At 41.0% G+C, this 20,307-nt stretch overlaps 1 protein-coding gene across 4 annotated transcripts in view; it reads left to right on the top strand.

Annotated features, from left to right (window-relative positions):
* The window catches only part of Cdk8 (cyclin dependent kinase 8), a 63,902-nt gene extending 49,908 nt beyond the window's left edge, over positions 1-13,994 (top strand). For 2 of the 4 annotated variants that reach the window (XM_013350969.2, XM_005344692.2), the window contains exons 7-13: positions 4,414-4,557; positions 6,974-7,043; positions 8,141-8,213; positions 10,209-10,306; positions 10,913-10,991; positions 11,111-11,269; positions 12,721-13,994. In XM_013350969.2, coding sequence (XP_013206423.1) covers positions 4,414-4,557; positions 6,974-7,043; positions 8,141-8,213; positions 10,209-10,306; positions 10,913-10,991; positions 11,111-11,269; positions 12,721-12,846 — 749 coding nt within the window. In that variant the 3' untranslated portion in view covers positions 12,847-13,994. The remainder of the gene's footprint in view (positions 1-4,413; positions 4,558-6,973; positions 7,044-8,140; positions 8,214-10,208; positions 10,307-10,912; positions 10,992-11,110; positions 11,270-12,720) is intronic. The other 2 variants (XM_005344693.2, XM_026784943.1) reach the window with 2 other exon arrangements.
* The last annotated feature ends 6,313 nt before the right edge of the window (positions 13,995-20,307 follow it).

Raw genomic sequence — 20,307 nt, 5'->3', positions numbered from 1 at the left:
TCTGAATGTCAGCCGTTTTCCCAGCAACCTGAGGAAAGAACCTGTGTTTTCTTTCTGGGCTCTGTTTTCCATTTGTGTCTTCATTTCTCTTCTGGTTCTAAGTGTCCCTTAATTACTTAGATGATTCCTAGTTTCTCTTATTTGTACTTACGTTACAAAAACTCCTTGTGTACTCTGTTAGATCATGGGGCACATAGGTTGTGATTATGCTTTGCAAGTTCTACAACAGTCAGCTATCACCCCCAGAGACCCCGATGCCAGGATGGAAGAGTCTGTGTTCTGAGGCCAGTCAGACTTAAGAATCTCCTGGCTTTTGGCACAATTGCCGATTATCAAATGGCTGAGGACATTGGTAGTCAGTGGGGAGAAGGGTCATCTGTGTTGAAACAGTTCTTCCCACTTTGACATGTCTCTATAATTTTGAAGGACAATCTGTTGCTCATGTACCATGCTGTAGACTGAGGTCTTTTTTGCACTCTTTCATCTGCTTTCCATGGTCCAGAAATGTCTGCTGCATTTGTTAACTTTGGTCGAAATTCTGTCTTATCACAAAGAGCTTCTGAAATCATGATGTCTGGGATAACCTTGCTCCCTTATCCCTATCACATTCGCAACTTTCTTTGTTTGATTTTGTTTGTTTGTTTGTTTTAAAAAGAGTTACCCCTTGCAGCTCTGACAGAGCTGGCCCTCACTCTGTAGATCAGGCTGGTCTCCAACTCAAAGAGATCCACCTGCCTCAGCCTTCAGAGTGCAGGGTTTAAAAAGTGTGTGCCACCACCACCACCAGGCCATACTATGGATTTATATCTATTAAGCTTTTGTTCATATTTCTATGTAGTCTCTAGATGGAAAAGGGGGCTGCTTGTCATCCTCCTCTGAGTTAATCTTGAATCTATCATGTCCCTTTTCTTGACAAATACTCAGTAAGTTCACTTAGGCTCTTAATCTACTTTGAGGTCACATTTTATTTTATAGAAAAACAATTATAAAGATAAGTCAGATATGAAAAATATCTCTCTACATGCAGCTTTGTATAAATCTAAAATTGTTCCAAAATTTTTACTTTTTAAAAATTAGAAAAAAAATATTTAAGCTATTAACTTTTTAATATGTGTTAACTAAACAATTTGAATCTTTTGTGAAAATTCTCTTAGAACAAATTAAAGATGACTTTCTCAGTTAATATGACAGTTATTTTTTCTTATCAAAGAATTTGATATTTCAGAGCATTGTTACTTTTGGTAGGCTCTTACACTATACAAATAGTGATGTGATTACCAAAGTTTAGCCCTCATGCACTGAGCACCTGAGACTTCATCTGTTTCTCCCATACTGTAGTTCAGTAGTTTCAATTGAGCAAAGAGAGTAGCAGTGGCTCTCTTTAGGATTGTGGATTTATTGCTGACTTCTGGAGAGTATGTTCAGTCAGACATGCCATCTAATTCTTCAGTGTTATTTCTGAAAATGAGAATCCAGCTAGAGTCAAATGCTTACATGGACTGTATGAACTTAGATGAAGTACCATGAACAACTGCAAGGTCTATGGCTTTATTTGGAAACATTTGCCTTATGCAGTAGGAGTCAGAAAGGGAACTGACTTGGTTACAAATGGCTGGAATCAAGGCCATTGCCATTTCTTCAGCAGTGGTGATCACTGGCCATGTGCACCTGATTTGACCACAGTGCCTTTTGGAGACTACTTCATTTCTATAAATACATTGCTTCAAAGAGCTATAATATAGTGTCTTTCTTATATGTTGTTTGAATCTGAGAGGTTATATACTTGCCATTTTCAACATTTTAAAATAAGAGTAAGGTGGTATAAGAGGAAACTTTCAGTTCTAGTTTCTACTTCACAGTTTTCATTTCTACCCCTTACCTCCATTGGTAGCTTTCAAGGCTTATTCAGTGAAGCACTCAAATTCCCCACACCATTTAAAGATTCCTGCAAGAACTCTAGTAGCATTTGGACTTTGCTGTCTGGTAGTGTGTAAGCAGCTACACTGCCTTTGGAGTTACACATCACAGCACTGAGAGCTTATGCTCGTGTCCATCTTCATAGTGTTATTCAGAAGGAGTCCGCTGCTGGAATCCCAGGTTCTGTAGACTGAAGAGGAGAGTGCACAGAAAGCACATCTGCCTTGGATGGTGACAAACTGCCACTTCTACATACTTCACTACACACAGACTTCAGTGTGGATATTCATCCATTTGCACAGCACTGGAAGTGGAATCATTAAACCAGAGAGGAAATAATGGGCCAGTGAGCATGTTATCTAGAAGACAAAGACTTGAGTGTTTGGTTTTTAGTCTTGCTTGTTTGGTGTTAGGGAGGAAACTGAAGGAGAGGTATGATCAGTCACCAGTGAACTATTGCCAGAGTTGTTATGAAAGTTTTTCTGAAGTGTAGACTTGAGCCCGAGGGCTGCTCCTCCAGGTGCTGAGTGTGAGCTGATTGTGTGACTCTGAGTGGAGAGGGGAGAAAACGGGGAAGGAAGGAAGCTCTGTTGACTGCAGTGTTCAACAGGTCCTTCTACCCTATTTGTTTATGGGTGACAGTTACGTGTAGCTGCTGTAGGTTTTGAGGAGTTGGTGCACTTTTCCCAGGGAAGGAGTTTCGCAGGTGGGTAAAAGGAAAAAAGAGCCTTCCTGTAGATTCGGCTTATTTTAAAACATGAGCAAGGAAAAGAGAGACCTTCTTGGAAAAAATTAGGGAGTTTTAGGGAATAAATATGCAGTCATCTGACCAGAGCTTGATTGGTGATTAAATCAAGATTGTGAAAGTGAAAGGTAGAAAATTGGTACAGACAAGAGGCAGATGAAAATAGTAGACTTAGAAATGACTAGGATTCAGTCAATCAAGATTCAGTAGCTCTTGTCCCATCCATCGTGCTTTTCCTTCAGTATTCCCTGGAAAACTACTCCACTCATCTTCAGGATCTTAGTAACTAACCGGATGAATCATTACAGTGTCCTTTGGGTATGTTATGAGTTGAGTTTTAAGTGTGCACAATGATTCATTTCCCATTTTTTAATCCTCCTTAGCTCATCTATCCATGCAGCAGTTAAGATGGTCAGAGGTTAGGTTTGTATTAGGTAGATATATATCTATATTAATCTCAGAATACCTTTACTGTGTTCCCTCTGATATTAAAACAAAATAGCTCCATCTGATTCTTGTTAAACTTTCTCAATGTGATAGTATTGACCAGCTTTCTGATATGAAAAAAATTATGTGATTAAAAAACTGTCAAATTATGAATCCTTATGCAAGTAGATTAATTTGTCACTCCAAAATGTAAATGTGATAACTTATACAATGAGAATTTTATGTATGAAAATAAAAGCATCACAATTGTAATAAATACATTCCAGTAAAGTTTAGAAATCCTCATAATTAGCATTTTTCTCATTTTCTCTTAAATAATAGTTTCTCAGGTACCTGAGTAAGCAGCTTCAATGTAAGCATGATTTTTGTAATTTGTCCCTGTCATATTCACATTTGCCCCAGGTTTTGTATAGGTCATTCAGAAACCACTTGTTGAGCATCTGCTCTGTATACAAACTATTAAATATACGTTAGATAGCACCTTCAGACGAGCTATGTGTCAAACAGCAGGATATTTTCAGCTTTGTACTCTAAGAAGGTGGATAGTTTTTGTCTCTGTTAATAGTTATTTTGAGTACAAACTTGGTATGAATGAAAGTGATTTTATGTCTCATGAATTACTTTGCAATTTGTCTACTGTAAATAACTGTTACTAATTTTTAGCCTGCATGCCCATTTTAAAGATAGGTTTGTGTTTTTTTTCTTCCTGTGTTCTAATTAACTTTGCAAAGGTGATGCTGCTGCTGTAGCAGGAAGAGGTGAAATAGAATACATGTCTTTCTTGTTAGTGTTAGCACAGATGATACTGAATAGGCTTTGAAAATAAACAAGATGAAATTATTTTATCATGACAAATGTTCCTGTATTCTGGCAAGTGCCCAGTTTCAAGGGTTATGTAGATTTTCTGTTTGTTTTGTTTTAGTTTCATTTGTTTGTGGTTCCCATGTTCCATTTGCAGACTGTGTAGCTATGATAATGTTTGAAGCATTTAGAACTCACCCAGATTGAACAAATAAACAGGCTTCTATGAAGTCACTGGATGGATGAGATATCACAGGAATGAAAGCTTGGTGGGTGGGGGTGTATTTACAGGGTCCTGTGGTATTTAGTGGTTATATTTGCCCAGGGATTACTATTAATGTGCAAGAAACAGATAAAGAACACTCCCCATTAAATTAAAAATGCATTTTCTTTTGGAAAGAAGCACTTTATTTTCCTCCTTTTTCTTTTTCCTTTCCTTTTTGCTTTTTATTTTCTCTTTCCTGTTTTTTGTTTTTGTTTTTGTTTTTCTTTTTCTTTTAAAGATATTTGGGCTATAGGGTGTATATTTGCAGAACTACTAACGTCAGAACCAATATTTCACTGTCGACAAGAGGACATCAAAACTAGTAATCCTTATCACCATGACCAGCTGGACAGAATATTCAATGTAATGGGATTCCCTGCAGGTACACACTTGCTTTTGTTGTTCTCAATCGTTGTTGTTTGGTATCTTCTTTGGAAAGGTTGTATTTTTGGCTTATGAAAGCTTGAATTACATGATTCTTAGTTTTTATGATTTTGATTTTTCAAAGAATCACAGAAATAGCAAAATTCATAGAATTCAAATATCAGCATTAAAATACTTAGGAGTTTTCTGAATTTGATGAGGTTTTTGTTTGTTTCATTTTGGTTTGTTGTTTTGGTTTGTTGTTTGGTATTTGAAATGATGAGATATTTACAATAGCTGGGTTAACAGTTAACTTGATACCTTTTATTCCTGCCAGTGTAAACTAAAATAAGCAATAGAATTTTTTTTTTTCTTCTGGCAGCGTACTTCATAGCTGCTGCTTGAATAGAAAGACTGAAGGTTGTGTTTATGTAGAGTGTTGTGCAGAACCAAATCCTGTGGAATAACAGCACTTCTGCTCCATCACTCTTGTCATTATCTAATGTTAGTATTTTTTAATGTTTTGTGAAACAGCCAGGATGTGAGTGAAAGTCATAGGCGTGGATTTTACAGCAGAGAGAAAATGTATGGGTGTTCCCCTCTTTAGAGTTAACATCATTCTGGGTGTATCCCAGATCCTAGTTATACCACAGAACAGTAATTCACCAGCCACTAAAAACTACCCATGGGTCCAGAATAATAAAAATGTGTGGAGAACACCTAAATAATGTTGGCTGGTCAGGCATGTGACTGAATCATGTTTTATGGGAACTGCTCCTTAGGTCACTACAGCACAAGACTGATAAAGGTAGCTGGGAGCTTGCATCCGCGGTTCCTTGTAGGATTGTTAAGTATCAGCAAATGCAGAACAGCTACACAGACTTCCCTTCTTCAGCACCACCCAGTAGTTTTGTGAAGACCTCATTGGGATAAGAATTTAATTTACTCATTGCACATTGGGGTGCTAGTGTGACCCAGTTACTATCTTGAATAAAATGTATTAACATGGTGGCATACACCTTTAACCCCAGTACTTCAGAGGCAGCAGCACATGGCTCCCAAGGAGTTCAAGCCAGCCTGGTATACATAGCCAGTTGTAGGACAGAACAACATAATGGAGGGACCCTGTCTCAAAAAAACAAACAAACAAAAAAACCAAATTAGAAAAACAGATAGATAGACAGGCATATGTGTATTATGATAGAGACATAATAGATATTGATTCTTGCCGTCTTAAGCATTAACATTGTTAGGCTGTTGTAAAAGTAGACATGACTTGAGTGACTAGAGAAGAATTGCTTCTTCCTTCGTATATCCAGGTTAGTTCACTGTTTCTGAGGCCCATGGGAAGGAGATATGGGACTGATTGGGAATAATGAGGACCATACTCAGAGATGACTCTTGCTATGGGTTTAATAGTTAGGATGACTCAGTTAATGAGAAGCCAGGAAAAGCAAGCAGCAGCGAGCTAGAATCCATATAGACACTTGAATCGTAGACGGAGTTTCAGAAAGGTCAGTGTGACTGTGGAACACTAAAGTTTTCAGTGATAGTGGTCTAACTGAGGTCAGGAAACCAGCGATATGTACCACAGCTGTAAAGACATAGTAAGGACAAATAGATAACTTTTTAAAAGAAATATATAATTGAGAGAACTAAATGGTTGCCCTAAAATTTTTAGCTTGAGAAGTTGGCAAAGTAGAGAAATTGGAACAAATAAGTAGTTGAGAAGAAACTTCCATTTTAAAGTTCAAGTATATATTTAGTTTACACTGGATGATGACTGTGGGAGATATAGAGCCAGTGTTCCCAGCTGCCTAGTGCACAGACTGTGTACCTAACAGATCCTTGATAACAGCCACTGACAGCTTCAGAAAGGGCAGCGTAGCTAGCATATATCCACAGCACTTCTGCTGCTCCAGACTAACTGGAGCATTGTTCTCGTCTCCAGAGCTCACACTGTATTGAACAATAATAGTAAGAGTAGCCAAGGTACTGGTATCTCACCGTTTGGCTTGATGTGAGGAGCAGCTTTAAAGGTGTGAAAGGAGGGCTGTGGTTTAGAAAAGTGTGGTGAGCCAGTCAGAGAAAAGATCTTAGATTTCTCAGTTAAAGATACTACTTGCAGATGGCACCAAAAAATTTACTGCACGGGGAAAAATAAGTAGGTTTACTAATAGAGAAATAGGACTGTATAGTAACAAACATTTCTGTAATACTGGCAGGCTATAGTGGAACAGAGCAAGTGTAGACTGACACTTGAGCAGAGGTAGAGCTGGAGCCATGGGTTTTCCTTACAGCTCAGGATGTAGTTGCAGCTGAGCACTTCTGTGAGAGCCAGGCTCTTAGAAAGCTCTCAAAGTAAGGTGACCTTTGTTAGCATTCTTGAGACTAGGAGCCTAGGCAACATAAACATTTATCAATGTATTTCACAGATAAAGATTGGGAAGATATAAAAAAGATGCCCGAACATTCAACATTAATGAAAGATTTCAGAAGAAATACGTAAGTTGGAAAGAAAATGGACCCTTTGTTGATTTTAACTTTTCCAGAATAGTCATGATAAAATTAAATGTTCAGCATGCCACAGCACTCACCTAAGTTTACCAAAGAATTTTACTTACTCATAAATACTGTTATGATCTTAGTTCTCATTTTGTGAGATCAGCCCCTGATTTGGAGATGAGGGAAAATCAACTCATTTCTTTTCATATTTACTACTTTCTGGAAGCCAGACAGACAATAGTGGGAAGTACTGTAGCCAAAACAGTACAATTATGCAAGCCTTGCTGGTGGCCACTTGTCTACCCATTTAAAGTGTATAGAATTGAAAGCAAGTATTAATTAGGGAAAAGCAAGTGTTTAAAGACCAGGGGTAAGCAAAATCCAGTACTTACACATATAACAAGTAAATTTTAATCTTATACTGATAAGCCTGAGTTAACCTTTAGCACAAATAAAATAATTATTAAGATATAATTCATGTGGGGAAAATACTATCCAGGATGTATTCATGAAATTGTCTTGAATTCCACCATCAGTACCCACTATGAAGTGACTAGTGTGGCTCAATTGGTATTACAGTGCTTGCCTAGCATGCATGAAGCCCTGGGTTTGATTCCCAGCACTGGGCTTGGTGGCGCATACCTGCAATCCCAACAGTAGCATCAGATGTTCAACGTAATGCTCAGCATTGTAGTGAGTTTGAAACCAGCCTGGGATATGATATACCCTGTCTCAAGAGAAAAAGAAAAAAAAAGAGTCATTATTAAGGCTGGGTGTGGTGGTGCATACATACCTATAGTTTCAGCACTTGAAGTGGAGGCAGGAGGGTCAAAAGTTCAAGGTCATACTACATAGTGCTGGAGGCCAGCTTGAGCTACACGAGACCCTATCTCAAAAAACAAAAACACCCAAAGACTAGTGTGGACTTTAAAGAAAGTATAAAATTGGCTTAATGCTGCTATTTTATGCTGCTCAAAGCATCTTTGATGTGTGTTCCCTGTTGGTTATGATCAAAATAGTTGTGTGTGGGAAGCTATCGGCCAATGTAGAATTTACCTCTGATCTAATGTGGATGTTTCATGGTGTTTCTCTTTCAGGTACACCAACTGCAGCCTTATCAAGTATATGGAAAAGCATAAAGTTAAACCTGATAGTAAAGCATTCCACTTGGTAAGCCTGGGACAGCAGCACAAATGAATCCATGTGGTCACTTAGCGCTCTCAGAGTGATTTCCAAAGAGTACCAAGAGAAGCCCTCCTGCCACTCAGAGACCACATTGACTCATTTTCTGCACTTGAGCTCTTGTCATTTCATTTCTGGAAACGAAAGCCACATCCTTGTCCTTAGATACTCACCTTGAGCAACACTTATAGTTTTGTACTGACAACTACTTGAAGATGGTTTACAAAATTTTAACTTCTAAGTTAACCTTATCAGATTATGTCTTGAAATCCCTTTGCTGATAGTCGTGCTCCATTTTCTGGAGAGAGGGCATGCATGTTGTATAAACGAACATAGGCTAGACTCTAAAAGAGCCAGTGCACCTGCAGGGTGGTCAGATTCAGCTGTTGTTGACTTTGTTTGTAATAGAATGTCCATTATGACGTTATAACTGAAAATGTTTTTCAGTTTTGGGTTTCCACAAAAGGTTTATGATATTTTTTTACTTGGCCTAAGATTCTTTTACAATGTGTTCCAATGTAGTCTTAGATGGGAATCCCTTGACTTTGCTTCACAGCAGCTAAACCACTGGGCAAGCAACTCTTTCTGATCTGCCTGTGTGTTTCCTTTTCCCTCAACTGTCTCTGCTTCTCTGTCATCCTGGCTGTTATATCGTATTTTACAAGGTAGTGCTTAACTTTGCCATGTTACTACATCCAAAATGTATGATAATGATTTATTCAAATGTATTTGCGACAGAACCCAAATTGGGAAACTGGGTCAAATCCTTCAAGATCCAAGACTTATTGATCCTAACAAAATATTGGCAGGTGCAAAGACATGCCATGCCTATCCCCAAGTCCCATGCCTTCCTTGCAGTCTAAGACTTGTGGAATCTGAGAGACTATCCTTTTAGCTTAATGTTTAATGTTTTTAAAAATTCATTTGTTGTAATTCTCGATTTTAACCCCAGCACTTCATTTGTGCCTGTGTGTGCTTTACTTCCAGGCTGCACCCCAGCTCTGTCTGATTTTATTGGGGTGAGCTATCTTAATTATAGATAATCTCAGTTTCATCCAGAAAGCTTTAATTCCACCGAAAGTGTTGGTTTTTTTGTTTGCCTCCTGAGTGCTGGGATTAAAGGCGTGTGCTACCACTGCCCAGCCATTCATTACTTTTCAAACCAAGTCCATGTGGGAAGAGCTGGGAATTTGTTAGAAATGCAAGTCATTGGGTTCCTGCTCACATTTGTCTGTCAGAGGCAGGAAGAGCAGGAGCTCACAGCCAGACTAGAAAGGTTAAGATCAGCCTATAGGAGACACTGTCACAAAGGAAAAACCAAAAGCCCCCAATTGGTTAGAAAGCAAGCAACACTTCCTGGATGTGTGGTGGGCTCTGGGCACAGCGCTCAGCTCTCTTATCTCTCAGGCTCTAGGAACATTGGGAACTAATTAATGAAACCAATTACCATGGTACTATTTTTATTCTCCATCTGGACAGATATGGTTACAAAGAGGTGAACTGACCTTCCCAGTGCCTTCAGCCACTAAATTCTGAGTCAGGGTTTGGACTGAACAGTGGAGTAGGGTAGCCTCTTGAGCACTTGATTACCTGGTATGGCTGCGAGAATTATTTTTTAAATTATAATGCAGCTATGCTGAATTAGGTACAAATCTAACTGCATGTGGCTTGTGTGTTGTTTACATTACAACATTTTCTCCTCTTAAAAGGAGTAGAAAATGCACGTTTAGTCATTCTAAATTGTGTGGCTAATGAAAGGAAAAGCACTGGGGAGGGTTAGGCAGTGTGAATGTAGTCAACCTGAGATGATTGTGTGTGCCGCTACTTTAATAATTGTGCTTTGTTACTGATAATTTGGGAGAATTAATGATATTGTATTGGTTTTCAGAAGCACGTTACCCCCATAAGTACTGACATAAAACTTTGGGGACACTATACTAATGTGGGAGCATGTGCTGATAATCCTGTGACTTGTGATTTCAGCTCCAGAAGTTGCTCACTATGGACCCAATAAAGCGAATTACCTCAGAGCAGGCCATGCAGGACCCCTACTTCCTAGAAGACCCACTTCCCACGTCAGAGTAAGTGGTGGATTTGCTGACTCCCTGAATGTTGGTTGGCATCCCTGAGCACTCTTCCTCTTAGTTGTCACACAAAGTTGCCATGCCTCTGAGGGACCTGAAGAAATTGAGCTTTGCTACCGTAATATGTCATTTTGGGTCTTTGTGGTTAAGAAGCAATACTGAAATGAATTCCTTTCAATAGTCATCCATTTACTAGTGATAGAGTCACTCTTCTGTGGCTCCTTCTGCTCACTGGTATTGTGTAGGACTGGCTACACTCGGGGGCTCTGGTGTTCCTAAATAAACTTACGTTCTCTTTACTGTCTTTGTTTCAACTGGAAGAAGGGCAGATAAGACACTGAGCAGAGGTAGATGCTTTGTTTGCACTATTGAGCTGTCCTGTTGGATGATTATTAATTATGGTTACACAGGGAAGGACCTTCTGACCACCTGCTGCAGTGTCATTGGTTAAATGTTTATTTGTATCAGGTTTGCATGAAAGATGCTTATATCTGTAACTGTGGAGACAAAGTCTTCTTAGTATGTGACAGTGAATTACCTAAGTGGAGCACTGGAAATTCTAGGCAGTGTGTGAGTCAGCTCTTTCTTTTCTCTTGTGAATAGTGTTTTTGCCGGTTGTCAGATCCCTTACCCCAAACGAGAATTTTTAACAGAAGAAGAACCTGATGACAAAGGAGACAAAGTAAGTATTAAATTACAGTTGGGAGTGCCTTACTTATGACTGCTTCTTTGGCCTTTGGATTGTCGCCATCTTTGGTTCTCCTTCTGAGTTGAACTATGTTTTCTGTTTAACCAATTGAGAAGAACCAGCAGCAGCAGCAGGGCAATAACCACACTAATGGAACTGGCCATCCAGGGAACCAGGACAGCGGCCACACACAGGGGCCACCCTTGAAAAAAGTGAGAGTTGTCCCTCCTACCACTACCTCAGGTGGACTCATCATGACCTCCGACTATCAGGTACTACAAATGATACTGATCTGTTCTTCTGGGGTTTCTGTTAAAAGTGTGGTCCAAAGTAGCCCTGGTGTACCTGGAAAGATATGTCAGCATGGAATGTTACAGGTATGGAAGATCACAGACATGGAAAGTAGAAAGGGATCAGACTTCTGAATAGACTTTGAGTAGAAAGTCTAAGGTCTGCAATCCAGTAACTTGAGACCTCTGTGCACATTACAGAACATCTGCGGTGGCTGGGAGACAATGCAGCCAGGAAAACATTCCCACCCCAGCACCCATGTAAGTGCTGGATAGCTTGGTGGCCCACCTGTACCCTTTTGTTCCATCATTTCAAAGGCAAAGGCAGGATTCTAGTCAAGTCAGTGAGCTCTGGGTTCAAATGAGAGACCTTGCTTCAGTATAAAGTGCAAAGCAACCTGGCCTACACACACACACTGAAAATATTGGCTTCAGTGGTTTTTTTTTTTCTTGTAAAATGAAATTGGAAAATCCTCTTAGACATGATGTGTCTAGCATTTAGCAAGTCATCTGAACTCGGGTGGCTGCTTTTTATCCCCAACCTTATCACTTACTTCTTTTAGCCTTGAATCAGAAGGGATCTAGATAAATTGAGAAGGAAGGTAAGATGAGTATTCCCTCTAGACAGCATCCTCAGTTGCAGAGTAGGTACAATGCTTAGAAAGTTTGGGAAGAATGAACTGGCTGAGCGTGCTGAATGTGTTGGTATAGACAGTGCCGGTTATTTTTATTTTGTTATTATCATTGACAATCTTAGTGTCATTCAGAGTAGTAAGTGGCCTTACATGGTTGGGTACAGCTCATTAAATATTTAACTGTGTTTTGGCTTTGTACTTTATGTGTTTATATATGTCTTTATATACTTGGACACACATGTGTGGATGTGAGGGCATGAGTATGCATGTGTATGGATGTGTGGAGTCCCTAAATTGACATCAGGTGTCTTCCTTGATTTTTTTTCTTTATTTCCTTTATTTACTGAGGCAGTGTCTCACACTGAACTAGGAGCTTACACATGTTGACTAGTCTAGCTAGCTGCTTCCCCAGGAGATCTGTTTCTGCCTCCGAAGTGCTGGAATTACAGATAGGTGCCATGACTGATGGCTTTTACATGGATTCTGGATATCTAGACTAAGGTCCTAATGCCCATGTATCAAAATATGATAAAATCTCCCCAGCATGTAAATTGGTGTCTTTTATATCCTATATTTGACATTCCTAAAGAGAAGCTAATAATGGAAACCTTGGAGTTTTATTTGCTTTTGTTCTGTTTTGTTTTGTATGGGCGAGTTGTAAGGTTTTTGTTGTTGCAGAAACTTTTACATCTTTGCTTTTTTGGAACAACACTTCAATCCCCTGTTGGCCATGCTGGCATGGGGCCAAGCTACTTCGAGAAGTTCCTGAATCATGTTTTTCCCTCGTCTTCTTTCCAGCGTTCCAATCCACATGCTGCTTATCCCAACCCTGGACCAAGCACATCACAGCCCCAGAGCAGCATGGGATACTCAGCTACCTCCCAGCAGCCTCCACAGTACTCACATCAGACACATCGGTACTGAGCCGTGCTGGAGTCTGTCAGTGCACTGTTGCTCATGCTGCAGGGCTGGCTGCAGCCCTCTGCGGGAACCTGGTGTGGGCCATGAGAATGTACTGTACAACCACATCTTCACAATGTCCAGTAGCCAAGTTCCACCAGTTGTCACAGATTGGGGTGGTAGCTTCCAGGTTGTACCTAAGTTTGGAGTTAGACTTGAAAAGAAAAGTGCTAGCACAGTTGTGTCGTGGGTTTGCTACTTCCATAGTTTACTTGACAGGGTTCAGACTGACCAAGCATAGTTTTCAGTGACAGTCTGTAGCAGTTGAAGCTGTGAAATGTGCTAGGGCAAGCATTTGTCCTCGTGTGTGGTGACTTTCAGTGTAACAGCGTTATCTGACCAATAGTACACAGAGATGTAAGGTAAGGTTTAACTGGTACTTGAAACACAGATTATGTTAACAAAATAACTGAGACTTAAAAGATTATTTTGGTACACCTTTCTTTTTAGTGTCTTATCAATGGGTTGATTCGTCTTCTACAGAAATCAGTGTTTTATGACCAAGAATATTGCTTGGATTGTTTTGAAAGTACAAAAGAACGACATAGTTTCTACTGACAGGTCTCAGAACTCCCAAAGATTAATTTCCAACTTAGAGGTTTGTTTTTATTTTCAACCTATGACTTGACTGGTCTTAAAGCTGCTATTTGATAGTAATTAAATATGTTGTCATTGATATAAACCTGTTTGGTTCAGCAAACAAACTAAAATGATTGTCACAGACAGTGTTTTATTTTTCTCGTTGGTGTTGCTGATTTGTGAGCATGCTTTCAAATGAAAAAAGCATGAGTGGTAACCTCCTTAAAAAGGCACGGCATCCAATTCACATTCTTTGTCCTGAGTTTAAAGCTGGTTAGTGTAGTGCTATTAAGATTTTATTCAGTTGACTTTCTTTTTAAAAAGTTGTTCGCACATTTTTTTAGGGTGCCCTTACTTCAGCAAAGGAGAAGGAGTAGGAGAGCCTTAGAATTTTTGAGGGGAAAATAAAAAGCTATAACATACAACGTACTGTATCAAACTATTTTACATGAATGACACAAGTATTCTGAATAAAAAATTGAACATTGTTAAAAACAAGGTGTTATGTAATAAATTTATTTTTCATAAATCAATGTATGGAGTCAGCTATATTTTTCGCACTCACAAAGGGCCTTTCGTGATTTAAAAATGTGCCTCTGGATAGCTCTTCCCTGTCATTTATTGGTGATGTCTTCCAGCTGTGCTGTGGACTAGTGAGACTTAGGCAAAGGTATGGATTCTATTAGGCTGCTGAGACCTGTAATGTGGGGAGACCCTGCTCCAGTCAGTTACCCTTTGTTCCTGCCCATTCCTGTAAAAACATTCTAGAACAATTCAGGAACTGAGGAATCACTACATTGATAGGTCTAACCCTAACAGTAGGGTAATTTTTAGGAGTGACATTTGAGTTTTGTTACCCCAGGTCACTCCTACACTGCATACCTTTGATCCCTTAGCTCCCCTCCCTAACCCCCCTGTGCCACCGCAAGTGTACAGTGGAGTTAAAGCCTCCTGTCGTTGTGGTTTGGCTCTGTCAACCTTACCTCTCCCCATGCTTCTTATGTCCCTTCCTCTTGGTCTTCTAGTGTTTCTCTATCCTTTGCTAAGTGGCCTAGAAGCTCAGTGACTGTGAGGGCTCTCTGTACATTCCCCCTCAGGATCTAGTTCCAGAGTTTGATTCAGTAGAACTTGGGTGGATTGGAAATGTGCCTCCCTTTTAAACAAACTCTTCTAGTTCTGAGACATTGGTCTGAGAAATGTTGTAAGAAAGACCATTCTCAGGGCCCGAAGAGATGACTCAGCAGTTCAGAGCGCTGGATGCTCTTTTAGAGGACTCAGGTTCAGTGCCAAGCACCCATATGTCAGATCACAGCCATTTCTAACTGCAATCCGGTGTTGCAGGAGGTCCTTCCGCTCCTCCAGCCTACCGCTGAGATACCAGCCAATTGGGGCGTGGTCTCTCTCCCTTTAAAAAAGCGGCCACTTCCCTCTCCTCTCTCTCTTCACTTCCTGCTCCGTCAGCGACTAGACTCCCTTCCTGGTTGCGCAGAGGGCTGTTGTCTGGGACAGTGATCTGTAAGTTTTTTTCCCCTTTAAATAAATACCACCCTATTAATCATAATTCCAAACTGGTGTGGCATTGTTTGTGACTTACGCCTTCAGTCCCAGATGCCCCCTTCTGGCTCTATGGGTACTGCACACAGGTGATAGATGTGTACACTGAGGCAAAGCACTGAGGAGAGAAAACTTTAAAAAAGACTATTTCACCTGGTGCTGGTGGCGCACCTCTTTAATCCCAGCACTCAGGAGGCAGAGGCAGGCGGATCTCTGTGAGCTGGAGGCCAGCCTGGTCTACAAGAGCTAGTTCCAGGACAGGCTCCAAAGCTACAGAGAAACCCTGTCTTAAAAAAATAACAAAATAAAACATGACTATTCCAGAGTTACTCAGGTTGACAGTGAGCAAGAGGTTGAGCCACAGCACCACTTAAGCGACTTGAGGGAGGGCCTTGATATACTGACAGCCCATCTCCTTTTCCTCCTTGGAGTTCCCGAACCAAAACGCATTATAACAAGCTCCACACTGCTGTCAGAAATGCCTAGGAGATATGTTCTCGTGTTTCCTGAATTTCACTGCCATCACCTACTCCCTCAGTGAGCCTGTCCAATCTTGTGTTAAATGTGGTGTCTAACAGATTGACATACCTAGTCTGCTTGCTTCCAGAGCTTCCATTTCCTTCATGTAATTGTGTCTCTTACAGAGGACTCATACGATCATATGATCATACCTGACAGCTCTCTCTATCCCATACGTCAGTTTTAGTATGCTGTGTAGCATTTATCACATGACTGGTCAAGTCTGTTTCCCATAGAATGGAAGCTTCTTGAGAGCAGGACCTGTCCCATCTGTATCCATATTGCTCCTGGATAATGTCATGCAGGCACGTGACTCTGTTAGGCTGGTGATCCCTACATTTCCAGTCCAGATCCACCTGTCCTGCCTGACCTGTTGCTATTGGTGATACTGAGTGCAGCTGTCTCAGACCAGTGTCTACTCTCTGCCTCCTTCAGACCCAACCATGTCCCAGGGTAGCTGCCTACCCCGTCAGAGGGCCAGGCCAAATCCAGTGTTACCCTTTCTCACATGCTCATATGTCTTTTTTGGATATGTGTCTTGTTGGCTCTCTTTAAAATGGTCTGTAGTTTAACTTTATGATACTATTCAATAAAGCTCTGAATTTCAAGTTTGGATCTTCTCCAAGGCTAGCCATTCACAGTACAGCCCTCTCCTGGGGCACTGGGCAGCACAGTGGGAATAATCTAGAAACGCAGTGATTGTAGCTTGGCACAGTAAAAGTGGTAAAGCTAGAAGTGTGAACAAAGATTCCTCTAGACCTCAGATCGAATTCATGCTGATAAAGCTATCCTGAGTAGTACACACATGGAAATTACATTCAATACACTATAGCTTAATAGCTGACCAGTCTAGCTTAATGAGGACCACACTGAAGGTTTTCGTGTCTCTTGTGACCATGTAGCTACTTGACAATTACTTTATTAACCTACACATTACTTTCCTCATCTCCCACAGTCTTCTCAACACAATGGACCACACGAGCATTTTAATGCTGAGGTCATGTCTGTCCTCTGCTCATACCCTGTTGACACATGTCGGTAAAAGCAAAGACCTGGCTGTATCCTACAAGTACCTACATATCCTGGTGCCTTCTTGTGAAATCTGTCTTCTGATCCTCCAGTCCCACTGCACCATGCAGTTCTTAGGGCTGCCAGGCATTTCCTTGTTGCTTCTTCTCTACTGCCCTCAGTGAAAGTATTCCTTTCTGTTTTGATCACATGGGCACCGGCGTCCTACCTCTGCACACCAGCATCCTCTTCCCTGTGCCTGCTCTGTATCACAATAACAGGCACACCCTGTAGTTCTTTCTCCTCTGCAACAGAAGAGAAATTTCGGAGGATACTCTTAATACTAGCAGCTAAAAGAAGATGCCAGAGTATAAGTGAAACGTCCCGAGAGTTGGAGTCCCACTTGATTTCTAGGTGGTACTGCTTTGGTGGTGGTCGGAATCTTGAGGATATGGGGGCTACGTGGAGGGCATGGGTCTCTGGGAGGCAAGCATTGAGGGTAGTTGGCTCTGTTTCAGGCCTGAGCTCTCAGCTGCCGACAATATAATGGGCCATCTCATACTCCAAGGACAGAGCCAGAAGCTTCTCCTACCATCACGCCTTCCCACTGATAGAATGCGCCTTTAAACAGTGAACTGAAGCTATTCAAATAACTTTATTGACCGTGAACATTTTAGTTCGTTTTTATGGAATAGGGATAGAATACTTTCTCAAATACATAAGTAAGTCATGTCCCCATTTCCTGAGACACTCATCATTGGTTACCACCTTTATGTTTCTGAACTGTTTTTTTTTTTTAAATTTGCTTAAACTGTTCAACTGTAAGGCCTAAATTCAGTGTCCCTGCCTCTTTGAACTCCACAAGTGGATTTCTTGAAAATCATGGTGTTTAGCCAAAGGTATTACTTCAGAATGAAATCCCTCATTCTTATTAACCACGGGAAACATAAAGGTGGTTGTGCATTTAGGGACTGAAGTATTGAATGTTTGGACTTTGCAACAGCAAAGTGAGGTCATACAAAACTTAGATACTCCTTTAAGATTGCTGCACACAGACCACCCTATTGTTGTCAGTTTTCTAAAAGGACTAAGTCTGTGTAGTGTGGTGGAGGTTCCACTAAAGAAAAGGAATATAAAACAATTTCACGAAAAGAATAGGAAATTATCCTACATTGTTTACATCCTGACTATCTTGGGGGAAAAGGCATCATTAAGAATATATGCTGGCAGGTTGGGGAGGTGGCCACCCCAGCGACACAGGACATCTGACTCAGATGTAGGTGACAAGATGGTCGAGGCCAGAGGATGAATATCTTCAGCTGTGAAACTCCTCATTAGCTGTCTCCAAACTTCCCAAGTAAAGTAACTTTTAAAAATCTGCCTTCCCAAGCCAGGCATGATGGCACATGCCTTGAATCCCAGTACTTGGGAGGCAGATTTCTGTAAGGTCAAGACTAGCATGGTCTAAAAAGCAAATTCCAGAACAGCAAGGGCTGTTGTTGTGTAAAGAAACCCTGTCACAAAAACAAAACAACAACAAAAATCTGTCTTCCCTAGCCACTGACATCTCTATATCATGTAGCTTTCTGACTCCTCCCCTCGCCATTTCACCACCTAGTGATGGTTCCTGAGAGTAAATGAGAAGAGCCGTGATGTACCCTTGTGATCCCAGTGCTTGAGACAGGCAGCACAGCCAGTTAGTCTGCTTGTTCTGCAGAGAAGGTTCCAGGCTAACCAGGGCCATAGCAAGGTCCCAACCCTAACAGACACAAAATCCGGAAGAATGCTCACTTTATGTTTTTAATCATTCAGTGGTCTTTCATCACACTGAAAATAAGGTCAGCGTTACCTGATGCTTTCTGGAACAACCCAGTTTGTTTCCTTCCTCCAGTCCAAGTACTTCAGACTCCTAGAAAATGTTGATCTAGCACATTCCTGTCTCCTGACGCTCATTTGTGCAGCCTTCCTGGAGTTCCCGTGCCCTGATTCTGTCTGACTTTCTGTTCACTTAGTTTTGTGCCGTCACCTCCTTGATAGGGGTGTTCCCTCCTAAGCATGTCTAGAATGTTTCTTGGGACAGGTTAAAATTGGCGTGGGCCTTGAGTTCAGCAGTGCCAGCAGCGCTGGCCATGCCAGTGACTATAAATAAGGCCCTGGCCAAGCTGTACAGAATCCCGAGAACTCATGCATTTTGGGTCACTGGACACAGTTTCATAAACTAACTCTAATTGCTAACTAGTCGCTGTGCTGAGCAGTGCCCACACGATTCTCTCATAACTGTTATGATGAAAGTGTTTTTTTGTAGATGAGGAATATGGTCTTCTGAGAAGTGCGTGCATAAATATGAATTTAGCCCCAGTTTGAGCCCTGATCCAGCTGCCCAGCCCCAGAGGAAGTCCTTAGCCTGGGTGGTCATACTCGAGCAAGTGACCACTCAGTAGAGGGCAACATGTAGCCTGGGCACTAGTTGCTGTAGATAAAAACTTGGTGAGCATGGGGGCCAATGAGGACTGTCTTATTTACAAAGTTTGTTAGGAGTGTTGACCTGTTATTGTCAGAGTACAAAATGCATTTGTATTTCGCTGGTTGCTATATATACCTGTCCAAAATACCATTTAACTCTATGGATTTAAAGATGTGCTAGCTGCATGCCTTTAATCCCAGCAGTTGGGAAGCAGATCTCTGTGAGTTCGAGGCCAGCCTGGTCTACAAAGTGAGTTCCAGGGCATCCAGGGCTGTTATACAGAGAAACCCTGTCTTCAAAAACAAAAACAAAAACAAACAAAAATGCACTAGCTGAATAGGCTCTAAAATCAGTTTGATTAATGTCCAATAATTCTCCCAATCCAGTTTCTTCATTGGCACAAAATGTGCTAAAAGGAGACAAGCAGCTATTTTCTCTGGTTTTAGTAACCTAGACTTTGGCTTTGCTCATTTTCTCTGGCTGTAACAGGCCACCCGACAGTAGGCACCTTGCACAGAAAAGGTTTATGTTGGTTTGCAGATAAGGAACTTGAGTATCCACTGATTTGCAATACCATTGATTGGTTTCTTAAACTTAACCATTCCGATGGATTTGAAAGGGTAAATAGGCAAGGCACATACTACTTCAGGGTCTGTTACTCAGTGTACACGTTTGTTGAAGGAGCTGTGGGCCACTTCCTGCCACCCAGCTCCCGACCGCCTGGCTAGCTTATGCACCGAAATAACAACACACAAACTGTATTCATTTAAACACTGCCTGGCCCATTATATCTAGCCTCTTCTTGGCTAACTCTCATATTTTGCTTAACCCATATTTAATAATCTGTGTAGTACCACGAGGTGGTGTCTTACTGGGAAAGGTTCAGCATGTCTGACCTGCATCCATCTTTGGCTGGAGCTTCATCGCATCTGGCTCAGAACAGAGAGGCATGGCGATTGCCTCCCTTCCTCCCAGCATTCTGTTCTGTTTACTCCGCCTACCTAATTTTCTGTCCTATCAAGAGCCAAAACAGTTTTTTATAACCAATGAAATCAACTCAAAACAGAAGACCCTCCCACATCACATGTTAATAACTTAGATCCTCTTGCTACATCGAACCTTTTGTTAAAAGACTTTATAACGTTTTGTATTTAAAGTCTGTCTATTCTGAGTTAGTATGGCTGTGGATTCCAAACCAATCAATGTTATTGCATCAGATTAATGGAACAAAGAAAAAAAAATTCCAAATGGAAATTCTTTTCATTTTCCTTCATGAGGGGAGGTCTTCAGAAGACAATTTG

The sequence above is a fragment of the Microtus ochrogaster genome, chromosome 2 (assembly GCF_000317375.1).
Source record: "Microtus ochrogaster isolate Prairie Vole_2 chromosome 2, MicOch1.0, whole genome shotgun sequence".
Classification (NCBI taxonomy): domain Eukaryota; kingdom Metazoa; phylum Chordata; class Mammalia; order Rodentia; family Cricetidae; genus Microtus; species Microtus ochrogaster.
Note: the sequence above shows the minus strand (reverse complement) of the source record. Positions and strands in the feature narration are given on the sequence as shown.